The 17,304-nt window shown below is 47.7% G+C and overlaps 1 protein-coding gene across 6 annotated transcripts; it reads right to left on the bottom strand.

Annotated features, from left to right (window-relative positions):
- Nucleotides 1–661: 661 nt before the first annotated feature.
- Nucleotides 662–16,837, bottom strand: AARSD1 (alanyl-tRNA synthetase domain containing 1). 6 transcript variants are annotated; one of them, XM_008966510.6, is made up of 12 exons: nt 14,577–16,796; nt 14,246–14,377; nt 11,320–11,479; nt 7,281–7,338; nt 6,851–7,007; nt 6,651–6,767; nt 6,289–6,419; nt 5,606–5,672; nt 5,324–5,415; nt 4,173–4,227; nt 1,936–2,030; nt 662–864 (listed from the first exon to the last, which is right to left on the bottom strand). In XM_008966510.6, the coding sequence occupies exons 1-12, from the start codon at nt 14,904–14,906 to the stop codon at nt 729–731; spliced, it is 1,530 nt and encodes a 509-aa protein (XP_008964758.3). In that variant the 5' UTR covers nt 14,907–16,796; the 3' UTR covers nt 662–728. The 6 variants fall into 6 exon arrangements, 2 of the variants coding, with proteins under 2 accessions (XP_008964758.3, XP_008964757.3); XM_008966509.4 differs by having other exon boundaries at nt 14,536–16,780; XR_008621565.2 differs by lacking the exon at nt 662–864 and adding an exon at nt 2,610–2,804 and having other exon boundaries at nt 1,935–2,030; nt 14,577–16,818.
- Nucleotides 16,838–17,304: the final 467 nt, after the last annotated feature.

The raw sequence follows: 17,304 nt of genomic DNA, 5'->3' as shown, positions 1-17,304 counted from the left end.
GAGACCATCCTGGCCAACATAGTGAAACCCCATCTCTACTAAAAATACAAAAATTAGCTGGCATGGTGGTGCGAGCCTGTAGTTCCAGCTACTCGGGAGGCTGAGGCAGGAGATTAGTTTGAACCTGGGAGGTAGAGGTTGCAGTGAGCCGAGATTGCAACACCGCACTCCAGCCTGGTGACAGAGCGAGACTCCATCTCAAACAAAAACAAAAAACAAAAAACAAAAACAAAAAAATCAGCCAGGCATGGTGGCACACACCTGTAATCCTGGCTACTCTGGAGGCTGAGGCAGGAAAATCCCTTCAACCCGGGAGGCAGAGGTTGCAGTGAGCTGAGATCACACCACTATATCCAGCCTGGGCAACAAAGCAAGAGTCCATCTCAGGGGGTGGGGCGGTAGGGGCAGGAAAAAGCCGTGTGCCTTTGTGGATTATAACAAAAATATGGGAGCAGTGGACTCAGCTGATCAGATGTTCATTTCTTATCCAACTGAGTGCAAAAGCACAAGGTTTGGTATAAATTAATCCACCACCTTCTAAACATTACAGTGCATGAACTAAATTAGAAAATTATCTATTTACAAACGGAAAGTAACCACACAAGCACAATGGAGTATACAGTATGAATTAGTCATATAAATACAAGTGGTAGCGCAACCATTCTGAGTCAATCTATTTTATTGACCAAAAGATTCCTGTGGAAACAGGAGGTGAGTGCCCTAAGCCCTCACTCCTTAGCACTCTGCGTGCTGATGTAGTCCTTGAGAAGCGCCTGCGCCTCCATCCGCCGGCTCATCTTGGTGGCCTTGCCCTGAAAACGGCCTTTCTTCCCTGCTCCTTTGCCTTCCAGGACCTCAGCCACCCTGGGGAACAGAGGTATAGTCAGGGAGACTTTGAGGGAAAAGTCACAAAAAAAAACAAGGGCAGCTCTGAGTCTTTTTCCAGGGACTGGGAGAGGGATAAGAAGAGTAGATGACTTCTGGGAATCTTTCTTAAAAACACTTGCACATAGGCTGGGCATGGTGGTTCACACCTGTAATCCCAGCACTTTGGGAGGCCAAAGTGGGTGGATCACCTGAGGTCAGGACTTCAAGACCAGCCTGACCAATAGGATGAAACCCCGTCTCTACTAAAAATACAAAAATCAGCCAGGCGTGGTGGTATGCGCCATAATCCCAGCTACTCAGGAGGCTGAGACAGGAGAATTGCTTGAACCCGGGAGGCAGAGGTTGCAGTGAGCCGAGATGGTGCCATTGCACTCCAGCCTGGGCAACAAGAGTGAAACTTTGTCTCAAAAAAACACTTGCACATATGCACAAAGATATATGTACCATCATCACATAAGAGTGAATAACTGGAAACAACATCAGTGTCTATGAATTGGGCTAGATAAATTATGTTAATCTCCAGAGAGCAGGGTGAGCACCTGTAATCCCAGCACTTTGGGAGGGCAAGGCAGGTGGATCACTTGAGGTCAGGAGTTCGAGACCAGCCTGGCCAACATGGTGAAACCCTATCTGTACTAAAAATACAAAAAATTGGCCGGGTATGGTGACGTGCACCTGTAATCCCAGCTACTTGAGTGGCTGAGGCAGGAAAATTGCTTAAACCTGGGAGGTGGTGGCTGCAGTGAGCTGAGTAGCCTGGGCTCTCCAGCCTGGGCAACAGACTAAGACTCCATCTCAAAAAACAAAAACAAACACATTTCATAAAAACAAAAACAAAAACATACATGTGAGATGTAGAGCCAAAAGACCTTCATCTGTCAAACTGGAAATGACAGTAGTAATAATTATCTCTGCTCAGCCCACCTCACATGCCCATGATGTGAATTAAATGAGATCGCAGATGTGATGGTCCTTTGACTCAGTAAAGGAATGTATTTGTAGGATACAGGCTCTACTACATGTGCAAGAGAGTCCACATAGAATTACCTGGGCCCCAGGGTCTCCACAGACGCAGGTGGCCCTGCCAGTAAGAAGAGTCCAGCACCTTTCTCATCGCCCACGGTTAAGAACAGGAGGGTCTCCTAGGAGGTAAGACAAGGAGATAAGCCCTGATACTGAAGGATGTAGATTCAACCCCCCAAATCCTGCACTCTCTTCAATCTTAAGAATAGATTATTTCCCCCTAAACCACCAAGTGACGCTCCTGATGAATGATGATACAGCCCCTCCACACTGGCCCACGAGGGCCAAGAAACTTTTTGAGAGCAACTATGGGAACTTAGGTGAAACATTAAGAAGGCAGCAGAAGACTGCTGATCCTGGCTAAGCAGAAAATGCCTTTCATGGTTTCACTCTTGCAAACTTTTCCCCACCACACATCCTTTCCCTGCCACTGCCTAAACCACCAGGTTTCCCTCTGCCTGGCCGCCTCTGCCCCTTGTCTGTCTGATGACCTCTAAGCAGTCTTCAAGGGCCCCTCCCCTGAAACCTCCCTATCCTTCAGGTAGTGTGCTCCTCCACCTCTAGCATTCATCACTCTATCATTCTAAATTATAAATGTCGACACACATATTTGTCTCCCAGACTAGAACATGAGCTTCTTGAGAATCAGTTCTGTCTATACAGAAGAATTATGAAAAGAGAGATACACAATGCTTTACCCACAGTAGGCATTCCAAAGAAGGGTTCTGGAGTAAATACAAAAGAGATAGTGGGGCATGGTGGCTCATGCTTGCAGTCCCAACTACTCAGGAGGCTGACGTGGGAGGACTGCTTGAGCCCAGGAGTTCAAGACTGCAGTGAGCCATAATCACGCCACTGTACTCCAGCCTGGGTGACAGAGCAAGACTCTGTCTCTGAAAAAAACAAACAAACAAACAAACAAACAAAAGACCTGGAAATCTCTAGGCTAGAGACCATCAGGAGTGGGAAGAGTAAGTAAAGCCAGAGGAAGAGGAAAATGGATGGGGATGGCTTTCAAAGGGGCTTGCCCACTCCTATATTTACCATTTTTTTTTTTTTTTTTTTGGAGACAGTCTGTGTTGCCCAGGCTGGAGTGCAGTGGCGCAATCTCGGCTCACTGCAACCTCAGCCTCCAGGGTTCAAGCAATTCTCCTGCCTCAACCTCCCAAGTAGCTTGGTCTACAGGCACCTGCCACCACACCCAGCAAATTTTTGTCTTTTGTTTTGAGACAGAATCTCACTCTGTAGCCCAAGCTAGAGTGCTGTGGCACAATCTCAGCTCACTGCAACCTCTGCCTACCAGGCTCAAGAGATTCTCATGCCTCAGCCTCCCGAGTAGCTGGGATTACAGGCGCATGCCACCACGCCTGGCTAATTTTTTGTATTTTAGTAGAGATAGGGTTTTACCATGTTGCCCAGGGTGGTCTCGAACTCCTGAGCTGAGGCAATCCACCCGCCTCAGCCTCCCAAAGTGCTGGGATTACAGGCGTGAGCCACCATGCCTGGCCTGATTTTTCTATTTTTAGTAGAGATGGGGTTTCACCATGTTGGCTAGGCTGGTCTCCTGATCTTAAGTGATCCACCCACCGTGGCCTCCCAAAGTGCTGGGATTACATGCGTGAGCCACCACGACCAGCCCACTGATATATTTCTAATATTGGATCCCCAGCACACATAAACCTGAATGGCTTTGAGGAGCTAGAGCTCTGATGAAAGGAGCTCAGAAGCTAATAAACATCACAGCCCCAGAAAGAGCAATAACATAGATCTAGCTCAACACCTAAAACAGAGCTTGGCATATAGCTAGTACTAAGAAAACAGGCCGGGCGCGGTGGCTCACGCCTGTAATCCCAGCACTTTGGGAGGCCGAGGTGGGCGGATCACGAGGTCAGGAGATCGAGACCATCCTGGCTAACACGGTGAAACCCCGTCTCTACTAAAAATACAAAAAATTAGCCGGGCGTGGTAGCGGGCGCCTGTAGTCCCAGCTACTCGGGAGGCTGAGGCAGGAGAATGGCGTGAACCCGGGAGGCGGAGCTTGCAGTGAGCCGAGATCGCGCCACTGCACTCCAGCCTGGGCGACAGAGCGAGACTCCGTCTCAAAAAAAAAAAAAAAAAAAAAGAAAACAGTATTGAATGAATGGCTATTTCCTCCTCCTCATGTGTTCATGTGGAGGGACTTTGGCTAAACTAGCGCCCCTCACTTATGTCTCCCTAGGTCTCTATCCAGGCTGGGGTAGAGAATCTCATGCTCCTCTTACCTCTGACCCAATCTCATTGGCAATGATATTCATGAACTCTGAATCACCCTCCTTCCTACAACAAAGGACACAGACATGAGACCCAGGTTGGAGTGGCTGTGAAACTGCAGGAAGCCTGGCCCCTCCTTCTGAGGCTGGCCTTGCTGCCTATGTACACATAAAGTCCCATATCCCTTAGCCAAGAGAGAGTACTGGCTGAAAGCCAGCAAGCTGCCCTTCTCAGCCTCTGCAGTTTGTAATCAACCTCCAGGTTTGTTTCCATCTCCCTTAAATAGGATTCACCAGGATAAGCAGAAATCTGTTAGAGAGTAAAGGAGGTAGGGGACAGTCCTAAAGAAAGATACAGGCTGGACACAGTGGCTCACACCTGTAATCTTAGCACTTTGGGAGGCCAAGGTGGGCAGATTGCTTGAGGTCAGGAGTTCAAAACCAGCCTGGCCAACATGGGGAAACCCCAGCTCTACCAAAAATACAAAAGTTAGCCTGGTGTGGTGGCACATGCCTGTGATCCCCCAGCTACTCGGGAGGCTGAAGCACGAGAACCGCTTGAACCCAGGAGGCACAGGTTACATTGAGCCGAGATCATGCCACTGCACTCCAGACACACTAAGACTCCATCTCAAAAAAAAAACAAAAAACAAAAGATACAGAGTTACAGTAAATATGTTAATATCAAACCCAGGAGGCCTGGTATGTAACATATTTCTTTTTTTTTTTTTATTTTTTTGAGATGGGGTCTCACTCTGTTGGTCCAGGCTGGAGTGCTGTGGCGTGATCTCCACTCACCACAACCTCTGCCTCCCGGGTTCAAGTGATTCTCCTGCCTCAGCCTCCTGAGTAGCTGGGACTACAGGCGCATACTACCATGCCTGGCTAATTTTTGTACTTTTAGTAGAGAAGGGGTTTCACCATGCTGGCCAGGCTGGTTTCGAACTCCTGACCTTGTGATCCACCCGCCTCAGCCTCCCAAAGTGCTGGGATTACAGGCGTGAGCCACCGCGCCCGGCCAGTAACATATTTCTTAGGATCTACTCAACCTTGAGAATACCAGTGAGCAATCCACCTCCCACTGTACATTGCATATAGAGAAGACACTGAGCCCTAAGCCCAACACAGTTCCCCTTCCTTGTGTCCAGCTCCTAATTTCTCACCTGTGTAATACGACCACACCTCCCCAGTCTGGACTGTTCCTGAGGCTATGGGCAATGTGCACAGCCAGGTCTCTGAGCAGATTCAGGTTATTCTGAAATGGATATGGTAACTCAGTAGATAAATGGAAAGGATAACAATAGAGAGTATCAGCTTCCCTCCACCTCATTCTCCCCTCACTTCCACTTTGACAAACTACACATCTGTTTAGGCAGAAGACCAAGTCTGCAGAGCCTATCCTAGGCAGGGCCCATGCCCTCTCTACCCTCCATGGAATAAATCACCTTCTGCAGGATCTTGGTGGAGTTCTGGAGCTTTTTCACTGCTTCCACATGATCCTCTGCTCCACACCTGAAAGAGAAAGGTCAGAGGAGACCTGCACAGCTTCCCAGTCGTTTCTGATGTTGGGGACATAAATCAATAATTTCCTTCTTGCTATGGTGCCTCCCTGCAGTCAGGGACCAGGAGATATTCTGAGGAGGTCTCTTAGGCAACTGAGAGAAAACATACAAAGGAATTAACCACTTTTCGTGGTTCTGATTTACTATCCAAAGCACTTGATCTTTTTTTTTTTTTTTTTTTGAGACAGAGTCTTGCTCTATCACCCAGGCTGGAGTGCAGTGGCACGATCTTGGCTCACTGCAAGCTCCACCTCCCGGGTTCACGCCATTCTCCTGCCTCAGCCTCTTGAGTAGCTGGGACTACAGGCATCCGCCACCATGCCTGGCTAAGTTCTTTTTGTATTTTTAGTAGAGACGGGGTTTCACGGTGTTAGCCAGGAAGGTCTTGATCTCCTGATCTCGTGATCCGCCCGCCTCGGCCTCCCAAAGTGCTGGGATTACAGACGTGAGCCACCACGCCTGGCCGCACTTTATCATTTACGATTGCATCTTATCTCCCAGAGGTAAGAGATTATGTCGAAAATCTCAGAAATGGGAGGTAATCGAAGGTACTGAAACAGGCATACTTAAGCAGAGCAGTCAGTGCTTTTTCAGTTCCATGACTTCTCTCCATCCACTTCAGCACCCGGTTCCCAGCCAGAAATATCAGGTTGGTTCTGTTCTTTTTCCCCTTCTCAGTGCCCAGAATCTTAATGACCTACATGAGGCAAGGGGGTAACACACACACACACGTGTGCACGTGCATAAACCACAGTGGATCCTAGAACCTGAAGGCAGGAGAAACCTATCTGTTCCTCAGCTCTGAAACAGTGAAGGGGAGATTTCACTTAGGACTCCTCGATTATCCCCCTCTCCCACTCCCAGCCCCATGTGATCCCCTCTCCCCCAATCCCTCTTCTCAGCCACTCCACAGCCGTTCCTCACTTACCTGAAGGTCACTGAGATTGCTCACATGGGTCCCACAGCACATGTTGGAATCAACGCCCTCGATGCTAACAACCCGAATGGGCCCAGCATGATCATCAGGCAAACCCCGGCCACTCACCTGGACTCAAGGAGAGGGGAGGGACTGTCTGAATCTGATGAGGAATCATTCCGCAGAAACCATCCCTCTGGCTCTACCCTTACCTGCTCCACCTCAGGATCATCCAGGCTCAGTTCTCGGACATTCACAGGCAGCCGATCTCTGATTTTTTCATTGACGCTCTGCTCAATGGCAGCTACTTGCTCTGCAGTCATAGAGGGAGTGTCCAGCTCAATCGCACTCCGAAATCTCCCTAACTCCCTGTCAGAAGTACAGTGGCCACAGATAACATATCTTACTGAACAAGAAAAAGCTGAAAGCTTTTCCTCTAAAAACTGGAACAAGCATACCCTCTCACCACTTTTTTTTTTTTTTTTTTTTGAGACAGGCTCGCTGTCACCCATGCTGCCGTTTGGTGGCAATCACAGCTCACCACAGCCTTAATCTCCCCGGCTCAAGCAATTCTCCCACCTCCGCCTCCCTCCCAGTGCTGGGATGGGCCTGCCTACAGTTAGTCTTATGCCTCCCACTCACCATGATGTTGTCTTCAGCTTAAATAGATGGTCAGCAACTGCCGTGATGAGATGCTGCCCTAAGCAAAGAGAGCCAGAGACAGGAGAAAAGTGAGAAGCCTACATACTCCCACAATGATAAAATATGAGCTACAATGATAAAAGCACAGAAATTCTCCTTGTTGAAGACCTGCTAAGCACTGGGTAATACACTTTAGATACTTTATTGAAAATCACAATGAGAATTCTGCAAGAGGCCTTATGATACCATTTCACAGATGAGGAAACTGAAGCCTAGAGAGATCAAATAACTTGCCATGGCAATGTAACTTATAAGGGGCTGGACTTGAACTTAACTTCCTTTTTTTTTTTTTGAGACAGTCTCATTCTGTTGCCCAGGCTGGAGTGCAGGGGCTCACTGCAGCCTCCGCCTCCCAGGATCAAGCGATTCTCGTGCCTCAGCCTCCTGAGTAGCTGGGATTATAGACGTGCATCACCGTGCCCGGCTAATTTTTCTACTTTTAGTAGAGATGGGGTTTCACCACGTTGGCCAAGCTGGTCTTGAACTCTTGACCTCAAGTGATCCACCCGCCTTGGCCTCCCAAAGTGCTGGGATTACAGGTGTGAGCCACTGTGCCTGGTGAACTTAAGTTCCAATATGCAGCATTCATCCATTCAACAAGTATTTATTGAGTACCTACCAAATGCAAGGCACAGGGCTTGACATAAGAGATACAGCAGCATCCCTGATTGACAACAGTGATGATGAGGAGAAAGAAGAGGAAGAGGAGGAGGAAGAAAAGGAGAAAGAGGAGGAACTATCAAGGAAGAGGGAACAAGACAGCCAAAGGCCTTAAGGAAGAAAGAAGTAGCGCATGTCAAAGGAATCCAGAGATGACAAGCAAGGCCAGGATGCAGCCAGCAAGAGGTCAAGGGATACCAGATGAGGCTACAGCAGTAGACAAGAGCCACCCAGATACAGCTTGTATGCCATGGTAAAAAGTTTGGCTTTACACGAAGACCTACAGGAAGCCTCTGAAGAGCTTTAAGCAGAGGAGTGACATAATATTTTCATTTTTTAAAATTTATTTCAGTCAGGCGCGGTGGCTCACTCCTGTAATCCCAGCACTTTGAGAGGCCAAGGCAGGTGGATCATGAGGTCAAGAGTTTGAGACCAGCCTGAAACAACGTGGTGAAACCTCGTCTCTACTAAAAATACAAAAATTAGCCGGGCGTGGTGGCATGCACCTGTAATCCCAGCTACTCAGGAGGCTGAGTTGCTTGAATCCCAGGGGTGGAAGTTGCAGTGAGCCAAGATTGCACCACGGCACTCCAGCCTGGGCAACAAAGTGAGATTCTGTCTCAAAAAAAAATAAAAATAACAAATACAATTAAATAAAATTTATTTCATTTTACATATTTATTTTTATTTATTTTTGTATTTATTTATTTATTTATTTTGAGATGGAGTATCGCTCTGTCACCCAGGCTGGAGTGCAGTGGTGCAATCTCAGCTCACTGCAACCTCTGCCTCTCGGGTTCAAGCGATTCTCCTGCCTCAGCCTCCCAAGTAGCCGGGATTACAGGTGCACGCCACCATGCCTAATTTTTGTACTTTTAGTAGAGTCAGGGTTTCACCATGTTGACCAGGTTGGTCTCAAACTCCTGACCTCAGGTGATCTGCCCACCTCAGCTTCCCAAAGTGCTGGGATTACAGGCATGAGCCACCGCGCTCAGTCTGTTTTTATTTTTCTTGTTTACATTTCCACTTTAACTTATATTTATTTATGCCGGGTGCGGTGGCTCAAGCCTGTAATCCCAGCACTTTGGGAGGCCGAGGCGAGCAGATCACAAGGTCAGGAGTTCAAGACCAGCCTGGCCAACATGGTGAACCCCCATCTCTACTAAAAATACAAAAATTAGCCGGATGTGGTGGTGCGTGCCTGTAATCCCAGCTACTCAGGAGGCTGAGGCAGGAGAATCACTCGAACCCAGTAGGCAGAGGTTGCAGTGAGCCAAGACTGCACCACTGCACTCCAGCCTGGGCGACAGAGCGAGATTTTGTCTCAAAAAAAAAAAAAAAAAAAAAGTTATATTTACTTTTTTGAGACGGAGTCTTGCTCTGTTGCCCAGGCTGGCGTGCAGTGGTGCCATCTCAGCTCACTGCCACCTCTGGCTCCCGGGTTCAAGCAATTCTGCCTCAGCCTCCTGAGTGGCTGGGACTACAGGCATGCACCACCACGCCCAGCTAATTTTTGTGTTTTTAGTAGAGACAGGGTTTCACAATGTTGGCCAGGCTGGTCTCGAACTCCTGGCCTCAAATGCCTGACCTCATGATCTGTCCGACTTGGCCTCCCAAAATGCTGGGATTACAGGCGTGAGCCATCGCGAGCAGCCTATATTTATTTTCTGAGACAGGGTTTCACCATCTTGCTCAGGCTGGTATGGAATTCCTAGCCTCAAGCGATCTTCCCGTGTCAGCCTCCCAGAGTGCTAGGACTACAGCAGTGAGCCACAGTGCCCAGCCATTTTTCTTTTCTTTTTTTTTTTTTTGAGATGGAGTCTCGCTCTGTCGCCAGGCTGGAGTGCAGTGGCGTGATCTCAGCTCACTGCAACCTCCACCTCCCAGGTTAAAGCGATTCTCCTGTGTCAGCCTCCTGAGCAGCTAGGACTACAGGTGCGCATCACCATGCCTGGCTAATTTTTGTATTTTTAGTAGAGACAGGGTTTCATTATGTTGGCCAGGATGGTCTCGATCTCTTAGCTTCATAATCTGCCCACCTCGGTCTCCCAAAGTGCTGGGATTACAGGCGTGAGCCACCGCACCTGGCTGCCATATTTTCATTTTTAAGATTGTTCAGCTGGGCGCAGTGGCTCCCGCCTGTAATCCCAGCACATTGAGAAGCCGAGGCAGGCGGATCACGAGGTCTGGAGTTCGAGACCAGCCTGGCCAACATGGTGAAACACCGTCTCTACTAAAAATACAAAAATTAGCCAGGCATGGTGGCACGCACCTGTAATCCCAGCTACTCGGGAGGCCAAGGCAAGAGGATCACTCGAACCCGGGAGGTGAGGTTGCAGTGAGCCGAGATCATGCCATTGCACTCCAGCCTGGGCGACAGAGCGAGACTCCAACTCAAAAAAAAAAAAAAATACTGTTCTGGTGCTATGTGGAGAATGGGCTACGGAGGAGCCAGACTGAATGTGGGGCAATCAATTAGGAAACTGTTAGAGAGGTCCAGGGGGAAGACAGGAGCTGGGACTAGGATGACAGTGACTGTGGAAAGAAGTGGACAGACATTTAGAAAACAAACCAACATGCTGGGGGGGTGTGGCTCATGCCTGTACTTTGCGGGGTCAAGGCAGGCGGATCATCTGAGGTCAGGAGTTCAAGACCAGCCTGACCAATATGGTGAAACACCGTCTCTATTAAAAATACAAAATTAGCTGGGCATGGTGGTGGGCGCCTATAATCCCAGCTACTCGGGAGGCTGAGGCAGGAGAATCGCTTGAACCCGAGAGGCAGAGGTTGCAGTGAGCCGAGATCGCACCATTGCACTCCAGCCTGGGCGACAGAGCGAAACTCTGTGTCAAAAAAAAAAAAAAAAAGAAAAGAAACCAACAGGACTCAGTGATTGGCTGGCTGTCTATGCCTGAAGAGGTATCTGGAATGACTTCCAGAACTTGAGTGACTAGGTGCATGCTGATGCCCTGCGATGAACACACAGGATGCTAATGAAAGACCAGGAGGGAGGGGAAGGCTTTTTGTTTCATTTTGGACATTTTGAGTTTGAAAAGGCTGTGAGACATCCAGATGGAGATATCGAGTGGGAAGTTGATAATACCTAAATCCAGCAGTTATTCTAATACTTTTTTTTACTTCAGTTGTTCATGTTGCTGTTATAACATTTAGGATATCCTTCCTGAATTACAGCTGATTCTGAATAGTCTGTCTTTTCCAAAAGGTTAACTCCTAGAGAACCCAAACTACGTCTCAGTCATCACAGCATCCCCATACATGGCAACTGCTCCGGTGTTATGTCCCCCATCCCAGCCTTTACCTGAATGCTGCTGCATGTGGTCAAACCTCCGCTCCCAATCTACCCGGACCAGAACCTGGCTTCCTGGATCCAGGGGTGTCTGGGTGAAATGATCAGCCTGTTCCCCACGGCGAGTCACTCTCAACACAGAGATGTCATTGATTGTACCACGGTCATCAGGCTGGTGGAAATAAGTAAACGTAATCAATGGCAAGGCAGGGCTCACCCTAACTTCTAGGTACAAAGACCCTCTAGGGTGAGAGACCCAGAATCTGGGCTCCCTAAGGGAGAGGGAGAAAGCAATGCCAAGTGAAATGAGTCCACTTTGTTCCATGAGAGGATTCTCAGTCCTTTTCATTCTAAACACCTATGTGTTGTGATCTTCAGAATAACAGAATTAAAGATTGTAACTATAGCAACAAAAATTTTAGTAAAACCCGAAGAATCTTAATCCTCAACTCTCATTGCCTTAGTCTAGATTCTTTAGTAGTCTCTAAAATGATCTGATTTTTCCTCCCTCCCTCCACTCCATCCTCTTGCAGTGGTATTAGAATTAGATTCAAAAATGTTCATTTAGGCTGGGCATGGTAGCTTATTCCTGTAATCCCACCACTTTGGGAGACCAAGGCAGGAGGATCGCTTGAGATCAGACTGGACAACACAGTGAGACCCCACCTCTATGAAAAATAAAAAATTAGCTGGCCATGATACTCCCTGCTACTTGGGAGGCTGAGGTGGGAGAATCACTTGAGCCCAAAAGGTTGAGACTGCAGTGTGCTATGATTGCGCCAGTACACTCCAGCCTGGGTGACAGAGTGAGACACTGTCTCATTTAAAAAAAAAAAAAAAAGGGCCAGGTGCAGTGGCTCACACCTGTAATCCCAGTACTTTGGAAGGCCGAGGTGGGCGGATCACAAGGTCAGGAGATTGAGACCATCCTGGCCAACATGGTGAAACCCCGTCTCTACTAAAATACAAAAAATTAACTGGGCATGGTGGTGCACACCTGTAGTCCCAGCTACTCGGGAGACTGAGGCAGGGGAATTGCTTGAACCTGGCAGACGGAGATTGCAGTAAGCCGAGATCACGCCGCTGCGCTCCAGTCTGGCAACAGAGCAAGACACCATCTTAAAAAAAAAAAAAAAAAAAAAAGTTCATTCATTTTAAAACGTTTCAAGTGCCAACTGCTTACAAAAGACTATGCCAGCCCAAGAATACAATGTAAACAAGATATGGTACCTCATGGAACTTAAGAGTCTAGAGAACAGAGGCTGGAAAACAGACAATTGCAATATGACCTATAACATGCCATAATATGAAAAAGTATATGACGCTAGAGAACCTCAAAGGAAAGAGACCTAACAGTCTTGGGGAATCAAAAAAAGACTTCCTGAAAGAAATGCTGTCTAAAATGAGACCTTCTATGGATACTTGAGGTCACAGGTTTTCCTTCAGCAGATCAGGGAAATCTTCATACTGGGAAAATCACCATAATAATGACTGATATGAAATTGGAACTTTCTCAATACCAAGTCTACTGAACATGTTCTCTCATGTCACTTATTTGCTTAAGAACCTGAGTGGAGGCCAGGGCAGTGGCTCACACCTGTAGGCCCAGCCTTTGGGAGGCCAAGGTGGGAGGACTGTTTGAGGCCAGGAGCTCAAGATCAGCCTGGGCAATAAAGTGAGACCTCATCTCTACAAAAAAGCAGCCAAGCATGTTGGTTGTGCGCCTGTAGTCCCCACTACTGGAGAGGCTAAAACAGGAGGATTGCTTGAGCCTGGGAGTTCGAGGCTGCAGTGAGCTAGATCAGGCCACTGCACTTCAGCCTGGGTGACATAGCAAGATCCTGTCTCTTAAAAATAAAAAAGAAAGAAAATAACCTGCATGGTTCGCTGCCCACACACCTTAATATACCTTTTTTTTTTTCTTTTGAGACAGAGTCTTGTTCTGTCCCCCACGCTGAAGTGCAGTGGCACAATCTTGGCTCACTGCAACTTCAGCCTCCCGGTTCAAGTGATTCTCATGCCTCAGCCTCCCGAGTAGCTGGGACTACAGGCGCCTGCCAGTATGCCTGGTTAATTTTTATATTTTTAGTAGAGACAAGGTTTCATCATGTTGGTCAGGCTACTTGGGAGGCTGAGACAGGAGAATCACTTGAACCCAGGAGGCGGAGGTTGCAGAGCCGAGATCATGCCACTGCACTTCAGCCTGATGACAGCGAGAGATTCCGTCTCAAAAAAAAAAAAAAAAAAAAAAAAGAAAGAAAAGAAAAGAAAGAAAAGCCTTTCTCATAATGCCCACCTTTGGTGTTATTATCCTCCTCTTCCATCTTCACAATGTACCTCACTTGCGCTCATGTTGTACCTAGTCCTCATCACAGCACTGATAAATATGCTCTCTGCTGTACTACTGTAACCCGTCTATCTCACCTGAACTCCTTCAGGAACATCTTTTTCAGTCCCTAACACCCGAAGCTAATTCCTTCCTTGGGGCCTTTGCACCTGCTATTCTACCTGCCTGAATACTCCCTCTGCCCCCCAGCACCACTAGATAATTGCAAAGACTCACCCCCTCACTTCGTTTAGGTCTCTACTGAAATAACTTACCCTTCATCTAGACAAGCATCCCATCACTCTCTTTCCCTTTACTTGGTTTTTGTTTATTACTTATTATACCTAGCACACACAGTTGTCTTCAATAAACATTCCACGTATATAAAGGCACTGTGTTGTTCACCGGTTATCCTTACAGCCTGGAATAATATCTAGCATATGTTATGTCTAGATAAGCAATTGCTGATAAATACTTATTAAATGAATAACAAAATGAATTAAACTAAAGCTCATCTGAATTCATTATGGCTGAGAAAAAAAGGGGCAGGAGAGCATTTCTGCCTGAGCACAAAGAAACTGGGGGCTTCCTGGGAAGAGATCGTTTTGGTACCTGTCCCCCGCCCTCAGGGAAAAGCACTGTGTCTTCCAGCACCACTTGGAAACCGCTCAGCACTTCTTTCTTGCCGTTGCTCCCTTCAGTCTGCAGCTCCGCGGGACAGCAGGAGACCACGGTGGTGGTGAACTGAACAGAGAGGGATGAGAGAATAAGCCCCGACCCCAGCCCTAGCCCTCTCCACACCAGGACAGAATCCCATGTTGGCACTCCCTACACGTGGCGCCCTCTTCCCCAAACCGCCTTGCCGGCCCGGCAGTCTCAAGTGCCTCGCCGTGACGCCGTACCTCTCGGGCATAGCTGTCACGCTGACACCAGAACGCCATACCTGCAGGCGTGTGAGGAGGCGCACGCGCAGAGAAGCCTGGGAGCGAACGGAGAGCGACGTGGGACAAACGTCATCAAGGGCGCTTGTCTGCGCAGAAGCAGGAGGGTAAGGAATGGAATGCGGTTTGGATAAATTTACTGAAAACGCGAATTGCATATTTGCTGGGTTGTTTAACGACTGTTCTAAGGCTTTACAAAGGACAAGACCAGGAGGAAAAAACCAAACAAACAAAAACAAAAAAACGCGACCTGGACAAGGCACGTGGTTTAGTGAGCCCCTTGGGGCCCCAGGGATGTAAGTAAGTATTCTGGCTGCGGAATCCCAGCGCATAGAGGCGGGGACGGGACTGGCATGGTTACTGAGCAGCACTGCCCAGTAGAAATAGAAAGCAAGGAGCTGGGGGAGGTGGCTCACGCCTGTAATCCCAGCATTTTGGGAGGTCGAGGCGGGTGGATCACCTCAGGCCAGGAGTTCGAGACCAGCCTGGCCAACATAGCGAAACTCCGTCTCTACTAAAAATACAAAAATTAGCCGGGCGTGGTGGCGGGCGCCTGTAATCCCAGCTACCCGGGAGGCTGAGGCAGGAGAATCGCTGGAACCCGGGAGGCGGGGTTGCAGTGAGCAGAGATTGCACCACTGCACTCCAGCCTGGGCGACAGAGCGAGACTCCGTCTCAATTAAAAAAAAAAAAAAAAAAAAAGGCCGAGCGCGGTGACTCACGCCTGTAATCCCAGCACTTTGGGAGGCCGAGGCGGGCGGATCACGAGGTCAGGATATCGAGACCATCCTGACTAACACGGTGAAATCCCGTCTCTACTAAAAATACAAAAAATTAGCCGGGCGTGGTGGCGGACGCCTGTAGTCCCAGCTACTCCGGAGGCTGAGGCAGGAGAATGGCGTGAACCTGGGAGGCGGAGCTTGCAGTGAGCCGAGATCGCACCACTGCACTCCAGCCTGGGCGACAGAGCGAGACTCCGTCTCAAAAAAAAAAAAAAAGAACAATGTGGCCAGCGTGGCCAACATGGTGAAACCCTGTCTCTACTAAAAACACAAAAACATTAGCCAGGCGTGGTGGCACACGCCTATATAATCCCAGCTACTCGGGAGGCTGAGGCAGGAGAATCACTTTAACCCGAGAGGAGGAGGTTGCAGTGAGCCGAAATCGTACCACTGCACTCCAGCCTGGGTAACCCAGCGAGACTCCGTCTCCAGAAAATTACATTACATTAAAATAGTTTGGGCCAGACACAGTGGCTCACATCTGTAATCCCAGCAGTTTGGGAGGCCGAGGTGCCTGGATCAGTTGAGGCCAGAAGTTCGATACCAGCCTGGCCAACATGGCAAAACCCTGTGTCTACTAAAAATACAAAAATTAGCTCGGTGTGGTGGCGGGCACCTACAGGCTGGGATTACATCCCAGCTTCTAGGGAGGCTGAAGCAGGAGAGTCGCTTGAACCTGGCAGGCGGAGGTTGCCGTGAACTGAGATCGCGATACTGCACTCCAGCCTGGCTGACAAAGCGAGACTTCGTCTCAAAAAAAAAAAAAAAAAAAAAAAGCAAATTAAACCAGGTGCTAATTTTTATCTTGTCAAATATCTGAAACGTTTTAGAGAATGGAACACTCTCATTGTTCGTAGGAGTGAGAATTGGTACAATTTCATCAAAGAGCAACTTGGTAACAGCTATCAAAATGTTTAAATGTATTTTATCTACTCCTTGACCTAGCAATTCTACTTCTAGAAATGTACCCTACAGATATCCTGGCAAAAATATGTAAAGATCCACATTTTTAAATGTTGATTGCAATATTGTTTGCAAATGGTAAAAGACTGCCGGTCGCGGTGGCTCATGCCTGTAATCCCGGCACTTTGGGAGGCCGAGGCAGGTGGATCACCTGAGGTCAGGAGTTCTAGACCAGCCTGGCCAACGTGGTAAAACCCCATCTCTACTAAAAATACAAAAATTAGCTGGGCGTGGTGGCAGGCGCCTGTAATCCCAGCTACTAGGGGAGCCGAGGCAGGAGAATCGCTTGAACCCGGGATGCGGAGGTTGCAGTGAGCTGAGACCACGCCGTCGCATTCCAGCCTGGGGGACAAGAGCGAGACTTCGTCTCAAAAAAAAAGAATATGGTAAAAGACTAACGACCTACGTGTCCCTCAATAAAGAACCTGTGAAATTATGAAAAATACATTCAATGGAATACCATATAGCCATGAAAAAAATGAGTTAGATCTATATGTTCTGACTTGTAAAGATCTCCAATATATATTAAATGAAAAAGGGCACAATGCAAGATGCGGATGGTATGATTCCAGTTGTGTACACACACAGACACACACAACACATCTGCTAATTAAGTTTTAACATACTGCATGTAAGTAATATATACTATATATGTTTATGTTCCATGTCATATATTGTTTTGTATGCTATATAATTATACCTTAGAACTACATAGTATAAAATAAATTATAGGTATTATAGCATTTATAATGCAGTATGGGGCCAGGGATGGTGGCTCAGGCCTGTAATCCCAGCACTTTGGGAGGCTGAGGAAGGAGGCTTAAGGCCAGGAGTTTGAGAGCAGCCTGGGCAACATGCAAATCTTTACAAAAAAATAGTTTGTCGTAAAGACAAGGTCTTTACATATATATAAAATATATATTTATATATTATATATATTATAAATATATAATATATAAATATATATTTATGTATATATATTTAT

This window comes from Pan paniscus, chromosome 19 (genome assembly GCF_029289425.2).
Source record: "Pan paniscus chromosome 19, NHGRI_mPanPan1-v2.0_pri, whole genome shotgun sequence".
NCBI lineage: Eukaryota > Metazoa > Chordata > Mammalia > Primates > Hominidae > Pan > Pan paniscus.
Note: the sequence above shows the minus strand (reverse complement) of the source record. Positions and strands in the feature narration are given on the sequence as shown.